The sequence below is a fragment of the Plectrocnemia conspersa genome, unplaced genomic scaffold (genome assembly GCF_051122295.1).
Source record: "Plectrocnemia conspersa isolate PC_06_02 unplaced genomic scaffold, ASM5112229v1 ptg000011l, whole genome shotgun sequence".
In the NCBI taxonomy this organism is placed as follows: domain Eukaryota; kingdom Metazoa; phylum Arthropoda; class Insecta; order Trichoptera; family Polycentropodidae; genus Plectrocnemia; species Plectrocnemia conspersa.
Window position 1 is genome coordinate 29688368 of NW_028277175.1, and position 23065 is coordinate 29711432.

The following is a 23065-nucleotide window of genomic DNA, read 5'->3' on the forward strand; positions in this document are numbered from 1 at the left end:
ATAAAGGACCCAACCAAAACTCTATTGATAGGTGGACAATTTCCAACAAAGTATGAGGGCAAAAAATACCAGCCCAATTGTCAAGTGCACAGTATAATTCCCTCATCATGCAAATAAAAGGGGAAAGGAACTTGTATAAGAAAGCAGACTACCTACTATTGCCACAAATGTATTGAGAAACCTGCATTATGTGTGCGACCCTGTTTCAAGGACTACCATATAAAAGTAAATTACAAAAAACATTGTCAATGTTTGACTGAAGAATCTTAGAGAAAATGGTAAGTCATAATTTAGGAAAAAAATATTATATGATTTTGGAAAATATATTTCTAAACATGTATTTTTATTTTATTTTGATATAAAATCCAGAATCGTATTGTATTTTTATTTATGTTTTTTTGTAAGTTGTATGTTTGTATTGTAATTAATTTTACTTACTGTTTTTCAAACTTTTTCGCTTTGATTATTATTACGTTTTATAATAGATTTTTTTATGTAATTTTGAAGATGAATATAGATGCAGCAGGGAATCACTATATACATATAAATTTAAAAAAATCGCAATTAAATCTTTATCTTTTTATGAAATTTAATTCCACACGAAAGGAGTTAAGATGAAATCAATTTACTTATAGAAGCAAATGATGTTTCTCTTACTTTAGAGCGAAAATATAAATATTTTAACAACAAACGATAAATAGCGATTATTATTTATGAACATTAAAATATTGAAATTTCCAACTTTAACTTGTTTTTATATGAATTTAACTTATAAGATTTATTTCGTCATATAAAAACAATAACAATGTTAATTAATGAATATTTTGCTGGAATAAAAGATGGCAAAAACAATAAGAATTTTAATCTATTCAATAGTTTCATCAAAAACGCAATTTGTTTTTGCCGCCTTTTTGTACCACTTATTTGCACGTTTAAATTCACAACTATACCGCATATTATTGTGCAAAAAGTTTGTATTAATTAACTGATAAAAACATATTGACGTTTATATTATACCTTATCATTTTAATTGTAAAACTGTACATGTAAGCTATATGTGGATTTATTATTTTATTATATTAAAAACATGTTATGTAATATTAGAATGATAAATACATATGTACATATATACCATATTGTTTTCCCAGAGCCGACAAATCGTAGAACTTGTAAGTCTTTCCTTCGACGGTTATTTCCTTCAGGAGCTTATCGTATGGATTTTTTCCTAAAACGAAATAATAATATTGTTACATGGATGAATAAATTAGAACTAGAGTAAAACTTTGTGCGATTTTCTAATCGAGATGTTGATCAATATATTGCGCAATGTCAATACATAGGTTATGTTTTTGGGACCAGACGTTAGTGTGAAAATACGGTATTTGGCGTAATTAGTGTAAACGGACTCTTACCTGCCATAGTTTACGCTGCCGAGAACCAAACGCGACTGCGAATGCGAATGAGAAGCGACGAGTGTCAAAGTCCCACTCGCACTACGTCAACGGCACGTACGATCTCCGCGAGGCCAAACCCCAAATCGCAACTAGCGCTCCGCGCGGCCGAATTAATCAACGAATATTTTATCGATATTCAACGTCGATCCATACCCAACATTTCGTGACAATTGCCAATTTTATAATTTACATCCACGAATTCAATTTTTGAACGACGTTCCGGTGGCGCCAACTTCAGTGTTGCCATTTAATAATTTAATTATTGCAATTTTTAGATCGTTGACGATCGGAGGGAAAACGTCATACGTCGTACGTCGATCGATTAGAAAAAGCGTTGAAGAGCCCTGAACATTTCGGAGACGCCTTGAATATATTAACGGCGAGTTGACCTATGGCCGTTTAATGCTATTCAAAGGAATACGAACGAAATTATTTAGACTCTGAACTATGTTTTCAATGCGAATTCAATACAAAAACATATTCAATTCGCAACAAAAATAATAAAAATAAAATTAATTGTTGTAACCTATGGCGGCCGATTATCGAAAGAGTATTTCGCCCTTCAAGAGTTCCTCGAGGGTCCAACCTGGGCCCTCTGCTCTTTATGTTATTTATTAATGACATAAATACGGCAGTTACAAAGTCAAATTTTCTTCTGTTTGCAAATGATTTAAAATTATATATATATATATATATATATATATATATATATATATATATATATATATATATATATATATATATATATATATATATATATATATATATATATATCCATTAACCGTCTGCCCTTTAGTGTCAGAAAGTGCCATACATATTGTGTAATTTTCTCGATACTGGTCAGTTTATCAGTTTATTGCTACGATCTCGGTGGGAACATTTTGACTTAAGAAACTTCCACTAAAGAGCTTGGAATCACTTATGAGAGCAAATGGAGGTTTTCTCTACAAATACACACGTCTGTGATAAATCTTCCATGATGCTGCTTTCAAGATTGTAATACAAAGTGCATACTGAATGTCTTTTATCTATCGCAGTCGAAATAACTTTGTGTAATTCATAATTTTGTTAATTACAATGCGCATTCCTTCTGTGCAAAAGGAGAAATCGTTGCTGAAATTCATCACCAACTCGTTTCTATCTATGGTGAAATCATCACATGAAATCAGGAGTGACAATCATTATCACTGAGGAATTTGTTAAAAGGTTGAGTGAGAAAAAAAAACAGGTGCATTAAACTCACCGAGGTCTACGGTGACAATAGTGAAAAAGATATATATCGGCTTTGTTTTGTTTCTTTATTTGTAGCTTTTGTGACGAAATATATTTCTTGCTTGTTCAATATTTATAATTTTGTTTTAATGAGAAGGGTAAGGTTAAGTGAGATTTTTTGTGATGCTTTATGTATCATATATTATTTTTCAGATCTTGAGTTTTACTTGAATTATTACTATTTGTATTATTTGCGTTTAAACATTAAATAAATGGTGGTGCAGGTTGATAAAAATGTTCATGGGAATCTTCTTCTCTACCAAATGAATCTTTACTCTAATGCCATACGAGTCGCTCGTAGTACCAGCGCTCTCTATGAGCACGTGTTTGTTGCTAGAACCGCTTTAAAGAAGGCGAAGGGATAGATGTTGATTTTTGACGTCTGGTGAATTTTAGCGAAGAATGGTTAAAAGTTTTTTTATCGAAGCAAGCAACTGTCAAACTACATAATAATTAGCAAATGAATCCATACATTTATAGTAAATTTACCTCAGTAGATTTTATATGTTACAGTCCAAGTGTTCACTGGAGTTCATTCATGAATATACTTGTTTGTGTACGCACAAACTATACGTTTTAGTCCAAGTCTGGCAAACGTTACTTTCGAATATTTTTGCATATTTAATTTATATTCTTGCAGAAACGCGCGAAAATACATGACTTAGGCGTCATATATGTCATGTAACATATGTTACAGGCATTCATAGGGTGTTCAATGTTCTGACTAACGCTCGCTCGCACCTAACATGGTAGCTGATTCATGTCTCTATTCATGGAATAGAGACACGAATCAGCTAAAAGTTTCGAGGTTATGTACAGAACTTTTAGGTAAAAAAGGAAAGAAATATACTAAAACTTTTTTTAAGTACGTTTTTCTAAGTAGGATTTTAAACTTTTTTGTATATTATATGTTGTATAGGTATATGTATATTGTTGGTTGATTCAATTTAAGTTTCCTAGGCAGCACTGTAAATCTGACAGCTGTTAAAGTGTCAAATATTAGTTTGCAACAACACATTTACGAAATGGATTGCTTAACCACCGCTCAACGAGTTACAATTGTTCGATTGTTTTACATAAATAACAATGTAAAATTTCATCGTTCTAACAAATTTAAGAGACTGGATGCGTTGAAGATAGAGTACGCATCATCATGGCGCCCGTTCAACAGAGAATATTGTTTGTGTAAGTGAAAGTGAGGCCGAAGACCCGGTGACGTCGATTCGTCGGTGTTCGCAACTTTTGGGCTTTACTTATGCCTCCCTTTGGCGCATTTAGCATCTTAGCTTGTACTTGCAGCAGTATAAAATTCAGATAGCAGTGACAGCGGCACTTGAATAAAAGTTCAAGTGCCGCTGTCGCTGATTCCCAGACTTTATCTGGTGGTTAATACTTACTTGTAGGTATTCATTATATCAGATTAACTTACTCAGTTGATACAGATTTATACCGTTGTAACACATTGGGCGTACGCCTGCTAGGTTACAACAGAAGATTTAATAAAAATAAAAATAATAATCTCACGTAGCTAGGGACGATTTTTTATAAGGCGGTTTCTATGAATGAAATAATAGGTGTTTCCGTGATTTTTTATCCACCGCCCCTACTATGTCACAAGATTTCATTGAGACAGACTCATGTTTGTTTTACACTGGTAAAATTTTGATGCCCCCCTCTTCCCCCTAAATCTGTAATATAATTTATGAAAGCCGCCTAAGGGGTCTCTTAAGGGATATCTTTTATTGGTCTCCTTAAATTGATAAGTGACGCTGAAAACCATACTATAGTTTTCATACGATAGTTTTTCGCGCTGGGTTGCTCGACTGCGGATTTCTGTCGCGACAGCTTAGTCCGCGCAATGTACCGAAGCGAAGCATAATTAGGTAGGGGTCGTAATTAATAATGAACCAAAACTCCCGAGTCTTATGCGACTTCTGAAAGTGAGCTGTCTGCTTATGAGTCGTCGTATATATTTCATATATATTGCACTAATATGATGTTATAAAACAAGAAAATATGGTACTTGTCAATTTTATCGGCGCCACGTTCAGAAACCAGACTGCTATGAACATTTGTTTTGTTTTTTTGTGCTTTTGCTCTTAAAGTTTGTGAAAGTTAAATGTGTTCATTTCCCAAAAATCGGTTAGAAATCGTAATTTAGCATTTATCAGTGTCGTTACTGATTAACGGTTAATTTGTATTTCTATTTAAATTTAAAACGTATTTATGTAATAAAACATTGTTGACTACTTTTTAAAGTAAAACAAATTTTCATAACAATCTGGTGTCTGGTTTATATTTAAGAAGAAACGTTTTGATTTTGTATAATTGTAAATTTGATTTTTTTTTTTACCAACAACAAGGGCAACACTGAATAGAAATAACGGCCGTCACTTGTGTGTATTAGCGGTTTACAAAATGAATTGGCAAATCGTCGTCAGAGCCTCAGTTGTCATCAAGGCTGACAATCGTTCGCTCAACACCGTCGAAGACGGTAAGCTTCTTCAGTTCCGGCCGTCTGACGGCGCGACGCTTTGGCGGGAGTTTTAACCTATAAATCGAAATCGTCTTTACAGTGAAGCCTATCGTAGACGCTATAAAGAAATGCAAACCGCTACGGGAGCTGTGCTTGGAGGGCTACTCCTACGGCGTAGCGGCGGCGGAGTGCATCGGCGAAGCGCTAGCCGAGTGCGGAAGCGAACTGAGGATCGCTCTATGGTCCGACATGTTCGTGTCTCGCACCAAGGAAGAAGTGCCGGTGGCCCTGGTGAGTCGCGAGTCGCTACGTACTACTCGTACTCGTATACTAATTCCCTTGTTTGTAAACAGGCCAGTCTGATGGACGGTTTGATCAAATCGGGAGCTCAGTTGAAGCTGTTGGATCTGAGCAACAACGCGTTCGGCGCTCAAGGAGTCCAGAGTTTGGTCGCGTATTTCAAAAGCGATCTGGCCGTCAATCTTGAAGTGAGTGTGCCTATTGTTCTCTTCTGCGATTCGCCGCATTTAATTTACGTTCGATTTTAGGACTTGTTTCTGACCAACACCGGCTTGGGAATCGGAGGCGCTAAAGTTTTGGCGTCTGCGCTCGATCGCCTCACTAACTTGAAAGCGTTGAAGATCGGACGTAATAGACTGGAAAACGAAGGATCTATCGCGTTGGCTGGAGTTTTGAAGGTAATATCATTTTTATTAAACAAAATAAATATCATTTTTATTAACAAAAAAAAACTTTTCTAGAAATTCTCGAAATTGGAAGCGCTCGAAATGCCTCAAAATGGTATATATTTTAAAGGATTCGAAGCTTTAGCCCAAGTGCTGGAGGCCAATCCAAATATCGAAGAGTTAAACTTCTCGGATAACACCATAGGACCTAAAGGCTCCAAAGCTTTAAAACAAGTACTCCCCAAACTGGTCTCGTTGAGTTGTCTATATTTAGACGACTGCTTATTGAAGAATCAGGGAGCCAAGTACATTCTGGAAGCGCTTTTACCGCCCAACAATGACGCGTTAACGGTAATCCGATCGCTTTATAATATGACAAAATAGCTGAGTGCTGTAGATTCATCCATCTGTTTATTCTAGGTGTTAAACTTGAGCGCCAATGAAATATCCGACAAAATTACCGAACAACTGCTCAAAGACGCAATTTTCTGGAGGTCCACTCTTCAATGCGACTTGTTCGAAAACCGACTGAGTAAACTTTTCAGAGACCAACTTTTGACAAACGAAGATATGCTGTGCGAATTGTCTTTCGGTGATGAAAAGGAACTCGATGATTATTATGATGACGATGATGACGACGACGACGACGACGAAGAAGGCGAAGAAGAAGAAGAGGAGGATTACGACGACGACGATGACGACGAGGAAGATTTAGACGACGCCAAATATATGGAACACGAGGACCTCAGCAGCGACGAAGGTAATCATCCGTTTCTCTCCATTCAAAATATTGACGATAATATGTTTAATTATTTTCAACGTTCAGAACAAGCTATAAACTTATCGTACATTCCGACGACCGTCAACAAAGAAGACGATCTACCCTGCAAAGAGTTCGACGACGTTCTGGTGTTTTTGAAAGAGACCAATAAAGAAAATTTCTCCAAGCTCGGAAGCAATCCGACCGAAGCTCTCATCAAGCGATTACAAGTATGATTTTCTATTGCATTATATATATTAACTCGTTAACGACGAATATTTTTTTATAGTCCATTAAAGACGAAGAAGAATACACGGACGAACTCGTCAAAATGATATTCAAAATGAACATCGTCGAACAAGATCCTAAGGAAATTTTTTCAAATATGAATTTATGGGAAAAGGACGACGAACATAGATCTTCAGTTTTAGCCAACTGTTTCCTAGTGCATCTCGGAGTGATGAAGGTTTTATAATCAGTTTTGTTTTCTTTTTTCTTTTTTTTTTTCATATTTACTTTCATAACTATTTTATTTTTTCAGTCCGAAGATAAAAAGAAAGTGTTGTGCGGAAATGCCGAACAATGTTTGAAGTCGTTTTCCAAGTCCTTGAATTCTTCCGACTTTTCGCCGAAACTTAGAGATACTATAATGTTCGTTGTCAAAGACAAATGTGCGAGAGAGAAGAAAATCGGTTGCATCGATTCCGAACGATTCTTAGAATTACTATCTAATGATAAAAATTAGTAAATTTTGGTAATTTATTTTTAAATATAATTAAAACTCGACAATTGAATAAAAAGTACATTAATCAAAATATTATTGTTTTATTTATTTTGTCTGATATTAATTCGATCTGTAAATATCAGTGGTGGCTCGTGGGACTTATTAGTGGAAGGCTGCTGCAACCAAAAGTAAAATGGTAAACTTAAATAGTGTTGAAAAACCACGATTAAAAAATCAAAGGTATATATTTATAATGTTACATACATCAAAACGCAAATTAAAATTGTATCGTCTGCAGGGACGACGTACATTTTTACGAGTGAAAATATAGTTTATCTAACAGGTGCTAGTAAAATTATTTGATTCCAACTTTTCCATATGTAGTAATATATACATTTACATATATATCATTTTTTTTATTTACGTGCCAAGTATACATGTTAAGTGAAGTTATATTTTCACTAGTAAAGTCCATATACATTTTCACATATATATTTCTTCATATAGTTCACCGAACAGTCATTGTAATAATAAATACTACTGCAGCGGCTCAATCTAAGTATAATTGCCACCCATCACCATCCGTCGCCAAAAAGTAATATGTGTTAGTGAAATTATATGCTGCTTCATAGTTTGTCTACGCTTGTAAATTACACAACGTTTTAAAAATATGATGGCTATCTTTATCGATATTACTACGGACTTCTGATATGAGAGTATTGGTCAAAATATATTGAAACCAAATTTTAGTGAATAACAATTATCACTTGTCAAAAGTGAAAAATTATTTTCAAAATCAATAAAATCATATCGGCGAAGTTGTCACTGCGACAACGACGGCACGATTTTATTGCTTTGACGTGGATTTTTGACTTCTGAAAATGGATAATTGTTTTTTGCGCTCTCCTATTGGTCAAAATTCGATTTAGATATGTTATATTCAATTGTCAATTATTGTAAGTCGCAATGTTGCAAAAAATTAGAATAAATTTGAACACTAAATTTTATTGCTTTTGACTTGGATTCTAAATATTTATTTTAAGTCATTTAATGAAATACCACGAATCTTATTGAAATCTAAATAGTTTATTTTTGTTCCTTCCTGGAAAAAGTTGAAATGATCGGGGACCGATCGTCTGACATGATAGTGAAATAGTTGTCTCTTTTAATTTCATTAGAGATTTTTATTTTACATACACTTAAATTAATTTTGAATATTTTAAAAATTATGCAAGTGAATTTTGAAATAATAAAATAAATAGGAATAAAGTTGATGTTAGAATATTATTAACGATTTTAATAATTTCGGTCATGGCCGATACGGGCGGCGTCAGAGCCGAACGGGCGTGTGAAAAAAGGTGTCCGCCTGTATTGATCGGGGGCCGCCGGGCCGAGCTGCCGTCGCGCCCCCAGGTCAGATCCTTCCCGAACCGCGTTCCTTCCGTCGCTGAAAACGCTATCTAGCCTTTCGCCGTTTTTCAGCCGCCGTTCGGTCAGCGAAGCGGCGAAAGCGTTCGACAACAAAAAATATAAATCAACCCTCGATCTTTTCGTTTCGGTTTACAAATAGCAAAAAGTATGAATCGAAGTCGATCGGACGTTTAAATCCTCAACTCGTAAAGGGTTACCTTGTTCCGCGATCGCAATATCGATCGAAAGCAACAGATATTGAAACTATAATATTAAAATTATATTTTTTTGTTCAAAAGTAGATTGAAATTTGATTATTATATTATATTAAATTTTATTTTTTAATTTCAGATTTGAATCAGTAACAATGTAACTAGAAACACTGCGTGCTTTTTCTTTCTGTACAAAAGTGTCAAAAGTGTTACCGCCGAGTGAGTTTCAAACCGATATCAATATAAATATACCGATATGTTATAAAAGCTAGAGTTGTAAATGAATATATTTTCAGAGTTTTCCATGAAGTATAAGACGAGATATAAACAAACGATATTAGTGTATACTGCAATAATATGAATCGGACAGAGGAGTGATGAATTATAGCGTTTGACCGAGAGAATTTCTTTGCGGCTGGACGGTCGATCGTTAGGAATTGGCCTTTTGAAACATGGTGACTATGAACTCGGTAGATAAGGGTGGCGCGCCGCGGGCGGCCCTTCCTGCCGGCAAAGACGGCGCCGCTAGGAACAGCGTGCAGCCCCCGGCGACGCCGACAGTGCAGATACCTCAACCGGAAGATTCTCCCAACTATCTCGTTTATAAAAAGGTATAATTGTGTTTATACTGTCTACATCCACCATACTTTTAATTTATTCTAAATTATTCTTAAAGTGTGATAAAACCAAATTTTATTTATATTAACTTTCTTTGTAAAACCTATATGTGACCAATTATTATTTCCACTTTGCATTTATCTTCATCTGCATCACTACTTTCTTTTCGTGGTACATATGACACCAAGATGAGATTCTTTTTAAATGATATTTGACTGAAATGTTTTAGGAATTAATATCTTATTTTTACACAATGATCCAATATTCATTATACCAAATATTTTCAGATTCAGAGCCAATTGATCCAAAGTAAAAAAAAATTGTCACATTTCTATTTATGACGTGATATGGAGTGCATCTGTTTGCCTAGGTTGACATTGATTTCCTTCTTTCTCCGAATATGGATATCCAGGTTTGCGAATCGTTGATCCAGAATATTTTAATTCCATATTTTTCTGGTTTTGATAGCATTTCAATTGACACTTTGAGAGACTACACGATGGCATGTAAAATTTCCCCAAATCGTTATTTACTCGTTCAAGCTTGTCATTGGTACGTCTTTTAAGTCTTGAATTTTTTTATCATCGAATCTAATTAATAGGCAAATTTGTAGTATCTATTTTGGAACATAGTTTCTTGAAATATTGGAGGTCTGTATTTTTTGCTCCACAAGCGGTCAATACATACGAAGGTTTCAAATGGCCCTCTATTAATAACCCTCCAATAAATGCACCTATCTCAATATTATCGACTGGTTTTTGTATTGCTTTTCTAATTGTCTCTTTATTTATCATGTCTTATTATTGCTAGTAAATTATCTGGAAAAAATAAGCAAAAGGGACAAATTAAGACTATAACAATATTACAAATCAAATGAAACATACTAAACCGAATTTTGACCAAAAGGAGGGCACAAAGAACAATTATTCCTTTTCAGAAGTCAAAAATCCACGTCGAAAGCAATAAAAGCGTGCCTGAAGATTTTATTGCTTTTGACGTGAATTTTTTACTTCTGAGAAGTGATAATTGTTTTTGCTCTCATATTGACCAATTTTTTTTAATATTTCGTTTTTTTTTTAAATTCATAGTATTTCATTAAATGACATGCATTTTTCTGGTCAAATTCAAAAGGCGGGGCAAATGCCCCCACCTGCCCCCCTCACAAGAGGGGGATGTCAGATTTGGTTTTTAAAAATGTCAATTTTGTGATATTTTAAAAAATTATATATCCCATGGAATTAAGAGATTACAGGAAGACTTACGGCAGTTAATTCTGGTAATAGATATAATCTGGCAAAAATGGACATGGCTGCTCCAGCCAGTATAATGAGGTTAACGGTTAAATAATATGGATATTGTAGACAAAAATATAAGGTTAAGAGATCTTGAAAATTACATTTTTTTAATAAAATGAAGATTTGATAAAATATTTATTTCACTATTAATACTTTAATACCGACGAGCCGAGTAATATCTACCAGCTTTGTCCACTGCTGGTAATCTGCCGAATGGGTAGTGACTACACTTTATGACTTCTGATGTTTAACGACGAGTTTATTAGTTTCGGGTAGTATCTACCCGAAAAAACTAAACCGTTTTGTACTGCCATCTATGAATCAATGTTTATATTAATGCATAATTATTTTTATTGCTGCTGCTGCTGACTTTCATTTGAGGGACCATCAAAGAGCTCTTTGCTTAACCCTTCAGGCTCGTATGCCTAAAACAGATTTTCAGTCCCAGGGACGTCATGTTTTTTTTTTAATGGAGATAAAGATAAAATTCATATTAATATTTGAGGTTTTTCAAAAAATTGTCTACTTCATGGCGCTCTTGTTCTTCAACATCAGTTTAACCCGATGTACAATATCTGAATCTGAATCGCGATCTTTTGATGATTCTAATAGTGGTCTTTTTGAATAAGATGCCATTTTGAAGATGCCATTCATATGTATAAAAATCCGAAAAAAAAATAATACCTAAAATACCCTAATAAACATCATTCTTTATGGGACTTGAATGTGTCAAAAACTGAAATCCTTTGTGTGTGCCGACAAGTTGGGGGGTCGTAGTTTTGAAAAAACGATAAATTTAACATTTTTTCGAAAAAAATTTTTTTTTACATTTAAAACTTGAATCCATTTTTTACAGTCTTCAAGTTATTTGAACGAAACTATTGTTCTTATAAGTACATGATAAAACAGGACACTATTTTCTTCCGTCCATATGTGTGGGATTTTTGATGGGCGTGCGGTGCACGTTATACGTGCTTAACAGATTTTTTATGCGCGTGCGGTGCACGTCATACGTCCCTGTAGGTGGTTTTAATCCGCGTGCGGTGCACGTCATACGTGCCTGAAGGGTTAAAACTGAGATGATACTATAATTTGATCGTAAATTATTTTTAAAGCATGACAAAACACAACATAAAAATTTTAAGCCACACTGAAATATAATTTTATATATGATAATTTACGTATACCCTATTTGTGTTAACATAGTCAGTTCGAGAGCTATCTATTTCATCATTATTCATAATTGAGAAAGATGAAAAGTTTTAATTTATGCCCCTACTGTTACCTCTAAAGCATACAATACGGATATATGTTCTATATAATTATCATTACTCCTGTTTATATTTTGAACAAATTTACAGAAATTAAAATAATTACTATGTTTTTTATATTTATCAATCAATCGAACGTATATCTGTATTTTGTGCTTTAGAGCTAATAGTAGGGACGTAAACCCAAATTTGTTATCTCTTTCTCAATAATGATGAAATGGATAACTCTTGAACTGACTGTGTTAACACAAATAGAGTATAGTTTGGTGGTGCCCCTTAATGTTTTAATCAAATGTTATTCGAAACCATTCTTTTTATTGCTTGTTCAGAGAATTGCATTAAAATATTAAAAATTCATAAAAACGTGTGACACGCTACATTAAAATATTATGTTAATGCTCAAAACCAACACTTTTTTTATTTTATTTTTATTAGATATTTAGTTTATTTGTAAATATTTTTTTAAACTAGAAAAAAAACAAAGTTATTATTTAAATTTCAATCTTATGCAACCCACACAGATTGAAAATCACTGATAAAATAGTTTTAACATATGTACCAATACAATTCAGAATGTTTGATAATTTTTTGTTTTTCATTCAAAAATTATCATATTCTATTTGTTATATCTCCATGTTGCGCAGAGTTTTCCCGAAACAGCCCATTTTCACACATCAACTGGCAAAAAAATGGCCCACCGGTCATGTGCTAACAACTAAACTACATAAAATTAGTTTAAAATACAGATTATGTATACAGTTCATTAACTACATTAAGCACAAACTACGAAAACCCAGAGTGCAGTGTAAAAGAACCGGTATGACCCTCAGAGCTCATACCTTAGAAAAAAAAAAACTAGCTTGTACCTCCCGAACGATTGACTGTCTTTACTGGCTCTTCGGATGACTCTTGGATTGACTCGAGTACATCCTTAATTGCAGCTTATTATAATAGCGAGTTACCAAAAGGAACGTTGCTGAATTTGTACTCCCCACTCTGACAAAAGCGAAAAAATTTCCCTAGCTGTAGTATATTACAGTTGCGAAGAGTCATAGGGCAAGCTACTTTGCGACTGCGAGAAGTTACTGCATGGAGACATCGAGGAATCCGTCCCGCTATGTTCATTGATAATTTATAACCGTGTGTGTTATGATATTTGATATTTTTGCCACTTCTGATGATGTATATTTTATGCAAATACTTTTTACATATTTTTTCATGATCTTAAATCGGCAATAAAAATACCATTATTTCAATTCCAGATGGAAAATCTCATAGAAAAAATGCAAGACGAAGTGACCGGCGTTCCGGTGCGCACCGTGAAGAGTTTCATGTCCAAAATACCTTCAGTGTTCACCGGAAGCGACCTCGTGTCGTGGCTATCTCGGCGGTTGGCTTTAGACGACGGCGCCGAAGCTCTACACTTGGCCCACCTGCTGGCCGCACACGGCTACCTCTTCCCAGTCGACGACCACTGCCTGACCGTCAAGAACGACGGAACGCACTATCGCTTTCAAACGCCATACTTTTGGCCGTCCAACCAGTGGGAGCCCGAGAACACTGACTACGCCGTCTATTTATGCAAGCGCACGATGCAGAACAAGACGAGGCTGGAACTGGCGGACTACGAGGCGGAGAGCTTGGCGCGGCTGCAGAAGATGTTCTCCAGAAAGTGGGAGTTTATTTTCATGCAAGCCGAAGCTCAGAGCAAGGTTATTTTCGAAGACCGTAGAGTTTGATGTGGATGTATTTTATTTCATCTCTCGATCGTTTCAGGTGGATAAGAAGAGAGACAAGCTGGAAAGAAAAGTTTTGGATAGTCAGGAACGTGCGTTTTGGGATGTTCATAGACCTATGGTATGCGTATTTCATATTGCTGATTATTTTCATAGGTTTTTATTAATTGTATTTTTTATTTTTCAGCCCGGTTGCGTCAACACTACGGAAGTTGATATTAAAAAAGCATGCCGCGGCGGTGGTAAAGCTCCGGCAAACGCTACTAAGTCAAACTCGGTTCGTTTCGCATCTTCGTCGTATTAGATAAATGTTATTTTTTTTATATTCATTTATTTTATTTATTTAGGGAGGTCCGGCGATGCCGATCGTGACCGTCACAGCGCCAGGTCAGGGTGACGAGATTACGAACGCAGTTCCTGCGCCGGGCACAGCTCAACCGACCACAGATTCTAGGTAAAACTATTTACCGATAATTTTAATGCATTTCGTACGAGAAATCATAGAAAGCGAGTGACCCGAGATTTACAAAAGCGTATATAAATTTTATCACCTTGTGTCGAGACCGCATGTTTCATACGATAGCAATTCAAATATTTTTAGAATTTTATTTTTTACTCGCTAGTCCAATCGAAAGCGCATTATGAATATTTTGTAAAACTGCAGTATATACTACATTTTATTAACCTCTGAACCGGGTGTTTCTACGACTGCATCATTAAAAATGACGCAATTAGTACGGAGACGTGATTTAGCACTATGACATATTATTATGTCCCGCCGTGTTAGATGATGCTAGTTGATAAAACTGTCATGCAAAAATTTGAGACTTTTTCACAATTCGAGTTTTACAATTTTTACTATGTATTCAAAATTTAGAATTTATGATTTTAAATAAGGATCAATAAATAAAAGAGAAAAATATTTAAAAATACAATAAACAAAATTTAAAAAATACAATAATCATTTATTAGAAAAACAATATTTTTTTTAGAAATACAAAAAAACGTTAGAAATACAACAATGCAGTTTTTAGAAATTATGTCACAAGTTTAGAGGGGGGGGGGGGTCACCGGAATTGAGACGGTGTGAAACTGTCTTAATGATATCTTGTGACATTTTAAAAATTCACGAAATACCTGTGATATCTTTTATGGAAGCCACCCAAACAAAATTCTTAGAAATAAAATTATAATTTATTAGAACTACAATAATTTTTTTAGAAATAGAAATAAAAAAAAATAAAAAATTGGTTTTCGTATGGAACGTTTTAAAACAAATGTTCACACACAGTGCAATCCCACAATCATGATATCAGTCAGTATCTGGGTTCTCTTCTAACACCTTGTAACATATCTGGAACTTTCTATTGGTGTTCTTCTTTATTTGAATGCCTTTCAGTCGAACGTGGCAGTTTTGATGTGCAAAGACCAATTGATGGTGTAGCGGGCAGGCAATTTTGAATATTTATAAAAAATGGAGTATCGTGAGATAGTGAGTGTGCGAATACCGGACCCTCAACTTTTTGCGTTTTAAATATTATTTTTGCTTCATTCTGATTTTTTAAATATTTTTTTTAAATTTAATGGTTTAAATTAGACATTATTACTTAGGATTTTCAATGATAGTCAAAATGGTTCAATCTATAAAAAAAACTACTTAACATTTTCAATTCATTTGAAAATAGGTTTATAACTTGACTAAATATTTCGGACTGTCAAACGCCAGCGCGTGTAGGCACGCAAATGTTATTACGGACACATTTATTAATAAATTTGATTTTTTTTCGTTAATTTAATACAGAGACATCCATTAAATGGAATGTGATGTTAAAATGTGCAATTTTTGAACCATTCTTTTATTATTTACGATCGAGCATACATACGTTGTCAGGGCTGCTACAATATTTTTTCAAATGTCGCCCGACTTGTATGATTAATCAGAGTAGGAAGAGAATAGTTGAATTTCAATCAATGCGAGCAGACAACATGAAGTGTAGACATTTTAGATACGCGTGTCAAATTTATATTTGAGCAAACACAAGAACACATGTTAACATATTTTTTTTATACAGGGTCAGTAGGGTAGGTCCTCAAGCACTCATAAATCTTTGTGTAAATGACACTTTCAATGATTCTGTGGTATCCAATGGGGCAAAAATATGAACAAAAATGCATTCATCTATATTATGAAAAAAAAACACATGTTTCACATTTTGAGGTCAAGCATAAGATTCAAAATGTTCAGTATCGGTTTTGCTGTCTTTCAAAAGCAAAAAATTCTGTCAAGCAAAGGTTGCAAGAACTAACGAGGGATCGACATATCATCAATTTATTTTATATCAAATGATATTTTCATCTTTTTTGACCTGCGTTGTTTTTATTTCTTGTGGGATTCCTTATCTATTGACGCGCATTGTTCCTACAATGTCAGTCTTATTTTAACATAAAATGAATGGATGTATACCAATAATCTAAATGAATTCATTACCCTTGATTTAGTATATAGTGTATTTATTCTAAAACAACCCGGATTGACGTTTTTAACTGTATATAAAATAATTTTATTTTCTATGTATCCAGATTTGCTTTCGCTCAAAATATACAATTTAATTCTAAACCTGGTCCCCTTTGCGGTAATATATTGTTTCCAAGACAAATGCCCCTTCCATGGCAAAAGAGAATAATGCTTTAAATTTTTCTGCCAAATTATTTATGATTGAATCTATTTTGTAACTTTGTTACATGTTTTGGAAACAAAACTTTTGTTATCTGTGAAGTGCAAAAATTTACACAATAATCCAAATCGTCTTTCACTTGTGTTTTCGTAAAAGTATGTAGTGGTAATGCTGCTTCTTCTTGATAAATAAGACTAAATTAGTTTTTTTTTACAATTCCTTGTAAAACTAGCAGACAAATATTTTTTTTAATTTCTTCTTTATTTGTATCTGTCCATTTCCGAAGTTTGTGGTTTTAATTCAATATTATTTTTGAAAAATTGTTTGACATATAAATTTGTTTGTTCTACGATTGATTGCATCAGTTTGTCATCTAAAAACTGTTCAACATAAAACAGAGCGTATTTTTTGCCAGAAGAGTCGAAAATTTTGCTAGGCTGGGCAGTCAAGAGAAACGGTGGTCTTGATGAATTTTTAGAAAACCAATCATTCAGAATATTGTTTTCTTTTTTGTCATCTTCACTTTCACTATTATCATATCGGTAACATATTCATAATCACTATTCGATTCTGACTGACGATATTATAACACGTTTTCGCTTATTATTTCGTCATCACTTGAGTCATAACTTGTTGATTTCATTTTGATGGGTATATTTCGTTAAAAAGTTTATAAAATACGACTCATGCATCACTGTAACGAAATGAATCATCCCACCTGAAGAGGCATATCAAAAACATCTTGCGAAAAAATTATTACATCCTGCCTGTTACGACTGTTTTTTGTCGGACGTATATAATATACTAATACGTCCCGCCCGGTTAACAGGTTAATTTATAAACCGATGCACTGAAGATGAAAAAAGCAGTAATCAATCATTTTTCTGTTACAGAGTTTCGACTACAGATTCTCGTTTGGAAGCTGCGCGACGTCAAGTTTCACTGCTCAAACAAAGGATCGAGAGAAGGAACATTAAAGTTTCTAAAGTTGCAGAAGCGTACGTCATCATTGATTCGACTCGTGCTTCTCTTAGAGCTTTTCTAATCGATTTGTAATTTCTTTCATTATTTCAGCTGCATAAATTACTACGAGCAGTACGTCGAGTATGACGCGTTTTTGACGCCGCCAGAATGGCCGAATCCATGGTTGGCCGACACTACCGAGTTGTGGGATCAAGATAAGCAAAAGTAAATATTGCGTTCCGATCAATCGGAGTATCAAAATTATTAATTTATTAATTAACAATAAAAATTATTACAGTAAAGAAATTCCTCTGCGGCGCGTACGCCGATGGGCGTTCGGTCTCAGAGAGCTACTCCAAGATCCTGCGGGACGGGAGCATTTCACCAAGTTTCTGGATAAAGAATTCTCAGGAGAAAATCTCAAGTGAGGTTTTTTTTTTTAAATTTTATAAGAGAGTGATTTAGAAATTTATGATCAACCTGTTTAAAAATCAGGTTTTGGGAGTCCGTGCAAGAGTTGAAGGCTTTGCCGCAGCGACAAGTTCGCACGAGAGCATCAGAAATATGGCGCGAGTATTTGGCTCCGGACGCGCCGTGTCCTGTGAACGTGGATTCTTCGAGTCGGTCCACTTGCAAGGCCAATGTCGAAGCAGGTGCAGATCGGTGGAGCTTTGATCACGCGCAGGTATGAAACTAGTATGAGTAATCTCGTGCTATAGCATAATAACTATTATAAATTTAGGACATTCAGTTCTTGAATACATTTTTGTGTATGTTATACATGAGAATTGATGGCGCAATATTTTTTTATTAATTCTGAAACAAATAAATATAAACTGCTTCTTAAAATGGGTTTTGGTACTTTTTTTTATTTCTTGAACTCTGAGAAAAAACTTCATTTATAGGTTTACATTTCAAAAAAATCTTAAATAATCGATCACAGTATTTTATATAAAGATATTTGTAAAATTAAAACTCAGTCGTAACATAAGTTTTTTTGATATTTACAAAAAAATATATGTAATTAAAATGTCTCCGTAAAATGTTACGTTTTGGGTTACAGTATTTTACTGAGAGTGCTCAGCTTTTAACATAAAATTGACCAAGAGAGGAGCATTCTTTCGATTTCAATATTTTGCCGAAACTTTATTTACATAATTAACTAGGTAACTACCTACATGTTATTTAAAAAAAAATTAAATAGAAAACCACAGTAGAGATTCTATAGAAAAATTCACATCACTATAGCGCCAAATTTAGCCCAACAAATTGAGAATTATAACATATTATTGTTATTATATTGCACGAGTGTATAAATCACAGTAATATGTATATTTATTTATTTTTCATTTACTAATTTTTAAATACGTAAAATGCTAAAATCTAAATATTCACATTATCGATTAAGAAGAATGTCGAAACTCACTTATTTGTTACATTTTAAGCGGCGTAATCTTATATCGTACGTTTTTTTTTTAGTCTCACGTGTATCACTTGATGAAGTCGGACAGTTACTCCAGATATTTACGGTCGGAGATGTATAAAGATTTCCTCAACGGATCTAAGAAAAAGGTACACCAATATCGACAAAGGCTTCACCATATCTATAATGCGCTCTTGTAAACGATTCGATATTTGCAGACATCCGTGAAAGGCATCCGATCGATAGTTTCGTTCTCGGGCAGGAAAGAAACTTCGACGTCTTAATCGCGACGAGCACGAACGCGTTCGAAGAAACCGCTCGACTCCTGTGAATCCTCGCAATGTGCGCGTTAGAGAATATTGCATTGAAATCGATGACAATAGAGAGACGCATAAGTTTTGAATAAATTTCTCCGTCTAGAATTTACTATATATACATAAAGAAAATATATAGATACGTATTATTGTACTCAGAGACGGCCCGGGGAAGTCGGGTTCGTGCGCAACGTCTGCGTGCAAAGCCTTTTCGATAGTCCAGAAAGTGTCGCTCGCGTTCTTTCTGAAAGAAACGGCGAATATTATCTTCATTCCAGTCCTCGAGGGTTTCTCTTCGCGATTTATTCGATAGTAGAGGACGCGCCCCTGTACGTCTTTCGAGATCGTCTAACGGATACGAAGCGGTTTTGAAAGTTAAAAGGCTCTGCAAGTACGCAGCTCGCGCATTCTTCGAGCCGCCTCTGATTCTATCGCAAGATCCTACGAGAGTTACTTTCTCGTCGAGTCGGCGTTCGATCGACATTCGTATTCCTCGTTACTAATTATCGTTTATGATTAGTTCTATTAACCAAATGTTATGTAATATTCTATCCGACGAACGGTGCTCCGTCGTCGCGTCGGATTTTATATGATTATAGTATAAATAAAATGGGTATTAAGCTATACATAGCGTTATATAATTGTGAAAATAGTGATAATTCAAATAAGACGATGTATGTTAGATAGAAAAGTAAAAGTTTTAATTCTACAACAACAAATTGTATTCGTTTTATCGTTTAGGTTGTCTCGTTCTTTTTATATTATTACGAAACGATTATAAATATCGTACCAAAGATATTATTGTGATGCGTTTGGCGATATTTGAGTCACATGTACCGTAGTGCCATTTTGGATTGTCGTCATACGCACGTTTCCTCGAAAGCCATGACTATTTTTCGTCGGTGTGCGTTAACCTATTCGCGCACACCTGTGTATGTCTAAAAAAAAGATAATTTATAAAATATTTGTTATCTCAGATGATACATATAAATAAAAATTTTGAAATTGAATGGACTTTAATTTTGTAATGTTTCCTTTTACTTTTAACTTCCCCTCGTCCGGCTTCAATCCAGCTTTCGATACCCGAAGTATTATCTTTATAAAATTATATCGATTTTTGTTCTGATTAATTTTTGCTTGACTGTCAAATTGCATTTTAACGCTGAATCATTCGAAGTTCAATTTTTGCTGAATTGTTCAAAGTTGAGTAATTTTTATAAAATCACTATTGTTATAATATTATATGTTGCAATCTTTTTGACCTCAATCTGTAAAAACTAAAGCTTATTGCGTGGCCTTCTACGAAATGAATATTATTTGTACTCGATAAAAAAAATATTATGAATTTTTTCCTTACCAGAGCCTAAAATGATACTGCATAAATTATATAATCAATTTAATTTCACTCACATTATCTGTTTTGCTACGCAGCAGCCAATATTATTAAAAAATTATCTTCGAGATGATACGCGCCGACTACAAAGGAAGATGTGGGAGGTGTCTTGTAATAATTAAAGAGAGATAATTAAAATAGTCATTCAAAGCCGTCCTCGAGAAAGAGTTGTTTCGATTTAAATTTTGTAAATAAGCTCTTTTCCGGGGATGACTAGTTATTAGTTATAATTAAATTAAACACATAATGGAATTTTTACAAAAAAATATAAAATATTTACACATAGTTAATTTACACGTCTACGATTTTGTACGTTCGAATTTTTTTTTGCGACAAGATGGATAGAAAATGTGCGTCGTTGTGAGTCCACGGACAGGTGTCTAGGATTCCCTCGGAGCTGGGAATCTTGGGACCGGGAGCGTGGAGGCCGGTGTTCCACGTCTGTACGACGCCTTCGCTTTCGTTGAACGCGGCCATCATGCTCTCTCCGCGATACTTATACTGAGAGACCTTGGTCATGACGGTCTGCTTGGTCGAACCGACGTACTCGTGGACGATCTGGAGATCGTTGCTGTTGTCGTCGATCATGTCCACGTCGTACAGCAGGTGCTTGCAGTGAGGGCTCAGAGAGTTGGGTCTCGTCGACACGATCGCTTTGCCCGTGTCCCGGTCGTAGTTCAAGGCCAGATACGGACCTCTCTGGAAGACCGAGCTGGTGAGGAAGGATCCGCGATGCCATCTGTGGGTCTTGAGGGAGTTGAGCTGGCACGAGATCAAGCCTCCGGGAACGCACGCCAGCGAGATGACGGGCGACAGATCGGAATCGGCGGACATTTCGAGCAGAGGAGCTTTGGTCTGTCTGATGTCGAATTGAATCAGTCGTCCCGTACTCGTGCCGACGAACAGTCTGTTGGAGTTGTCGCGGTCCCAGCAGCAGGACCACAGAGGTCCGACGGTCGCGATGCTCGATATTTTCTTGCTTCCTTCCAGATCGATCAGACTTATGTTCTTGTCGAGCGACACGGTCATGAGCAACCGGTTTGCGTGGGAGTATTCCATGCATCTTATCTCTCGACTGTGAGCGATTATGACGTTACCGAGCGTGTTCACTTGGGTGAACATCTGTTGAACGGAATATCCCAAAAATACGGTATTGAGCTTCTGCAGCGAGAAGGCCAGAGCGTTAGAGATGGCGTTGTACGCGAAGACGCGACAGGTTCGCTCTTCCGACACCGTCGTGTTGTTTTCCAAGGTGAACTTCCATTGGGTCCGTACGCTCCGCTGGGGGTTCATGTAGTTCTCTATGACGGAAGTCAGCTGTTGAATTTTTTCCACGTAAGCGACTTGCGCTTGCGCCAGTCTTTGGATTTCGAGCTCTTTGCGTCTCAATCCTTCTCTCTCCTGCTCCAGTTGCTGGCGCACGGCTTCGATCTCGCTGTTGTCGACGCACTCCACCTGCTTGGCGTAAATGTATCTAATGTCTCTGAGCGTCGATCTCGCCTTGCAGGTGGGACACACTTTCTGCTGGCCGATCCATTTGGAGATGCACGAATTTCCGAAGAGATGTCCGCACTTGAGCGACACCAGTCGGTGCTCGCCGGAGTTGTTCCAGGGGTCGAAGCAGATGGGACAGTTGACGCCGCTGTCGTTGGGGGTCTCCAACTTGGCGACTTTGGGTTTGGGCTCGCCGCTCGAGTCGGAGTAGTGCGAGTCGGACGACGACTCGGGAAACGCCTCCAGCGTCGCGTCCTCGTCGCTGCTGCGGCTGAAGTGACCCACGTCCTCGTCTCCCTCTTCCGCGCTGTCGCGGTCGCTCCGGTCGGAGCTGGCCGTCGACACCTCCCCGTCTTGCACCAGCACTATCTCCGTCACGTCTCTCCAGTCGATGATGTCGTCGACGGATCGGTAAGACATTTCGTCCGCGAACCTAATGTCAAACCTTTATTCGAAAAACAAATTTCTTCAGTTCGATTAAGCTGCAAATACCAATACATAGATATGTTTCAAACACCTCAACGATACTCTATAATATATGATATCGATCGACAGGAGTTGTACTCACACGACGAACGACATTCGACGGCATCGGCAAAACAAACGAATCTGTCAAGACAAAACAACGCAATTTTTGACCATTGCCAATATTCATTTAAAACTTTTTCACTTATTGATGAACCCAAATATTATTTCTTATTCATTTTATTTATTTTACAAATAAAATTAATTAGTAATGGAAATATTTGCATGTCAAAAAACTGAAATGAAAAATTTATACTTCAATGAAAGAAATTACAAATTTTATGCACAGTACCAAATAAAATTATCGCTTCTTCGCAAGATTCTGCATCCGATTCTGAATTCACTCTCACAAGATTTAAAGTGT

The 23065-nt window shown here is 35.7% G+C and overlaps 4 protein-coding genes across 6 annotated transcripts in view; 2 read left to right on the top strand and 2 right to left on the bottom strand.

The window, feature by feature from the left end:
• Nucleotides 1-1541, bottom strand: part of LOC148230226 (cytoplasmic aconitate hydratase-like) — a 27854-nt gene extending 26313 nt beyond the window's left edge. Inside the window, exons 1-2 of the mRNA XM_088198637.1 lie at nt 1413-1541; nt 1133-1225 (exon numbers count right to left, since the gene is read on the bottom strand). Coding sequence (XP_088054763.1) covers nt 1133-1225; nt 1413-1419 — 100 coding nt within the window. The 5' untranslated portion in view covers nt 1420-1541. The remainder of the gene's footprint in view (nt 1-1132; nt 1226-1412) is intronic.
• A 3547-nt stretch (nt 1542-5088) lies between these two features.
• Nucleotides 5089-7463, top strand: RanGAP (Ran GTPase activating protein). The gene is made up of 9 exons (XM_088198656.1): nt 5089-5220; nt 5303-5493; nt 5556-5690; nt 5751-5900; nt 5964-6239; nt 6309-6648; nt 6715-6878; nt 6938-7114; nt 7190-7463. The coding sequence occupies exons 1-9, from the start codon at nt 5145-5147 to the stop codon at nt 7391-7393; spliced, it is 1713 nt and encodes a 570-aa protein (XP_088054782.1). The 5' UTR covers nt 5089-5144; the 3' UTR covers nt 7394-7463.
• Nucleotides 7464-8704: 1241 nt separating this feature from the next.
• On the top strand, nt 8705-20299 carry RSG7 (Regulator of G-protein signaling 7). Its single transcript, XM_088198670.1, has 13 exons — nt 8705-8785; nt 9134-9213; nt 9291-9605; nt 13441-13890; nt 13955-14035; nt 14102-14191; nt 14262-14368; nt 17483-17587; nt 17664-17777; nt 17851-17976; nt 18048-18237; nt 19032-19124; nt 19194-20299. Exons 3-13 carry the CDS (start codon nt 9447-9449, stop codon nt 19257-19259), a joined length of 1581 nt encoding a protein of 526 aa, XP_088054796.1. The 5' UTR covers nt 8705-8785; nt 9134-9213; nt 9291-9446; the 3' UTR covers nt 19260-20299.
• Nucleotides 20300-20814: 515 nt separating this feature from the next.
• Nucleotides 20815-22787, bottom strand: LOC148230229 (E3 ubiquitin-protein ligase RFWD3-like). 3 transcript variants are annotated; one of them, XM_088198660.1, is made up of 2 exons: nt 22745-22787; nt 20815-22621 (listed from the first exon to the last, which is right to left on the bottom strand). In XM_088198660.1, exons 1-2 carry the CDS (start codon nt 22756-22758, stop codon nt 20974-20976), a joined length of 1662 nt encoding a protein of 553 aa, XP_088054786.1. In that variant the 5' UTR covers nt 22759-22787; the 3' UTR covers nt 20815-20973. The 3 variants fall into 3 exon arrangements, with proteins under 3 accessions (XP_088054786.1, XP_088054787.1, XP_088054788.1); XM_088198661.1 differs by having other exon boundaries at nt 20815-22658; XM_088198662.1 differs by having other exon boundaries at nt 22694-22787.
• Nucleotides 22788-23065: the final 278 nt, after the last annotated feature.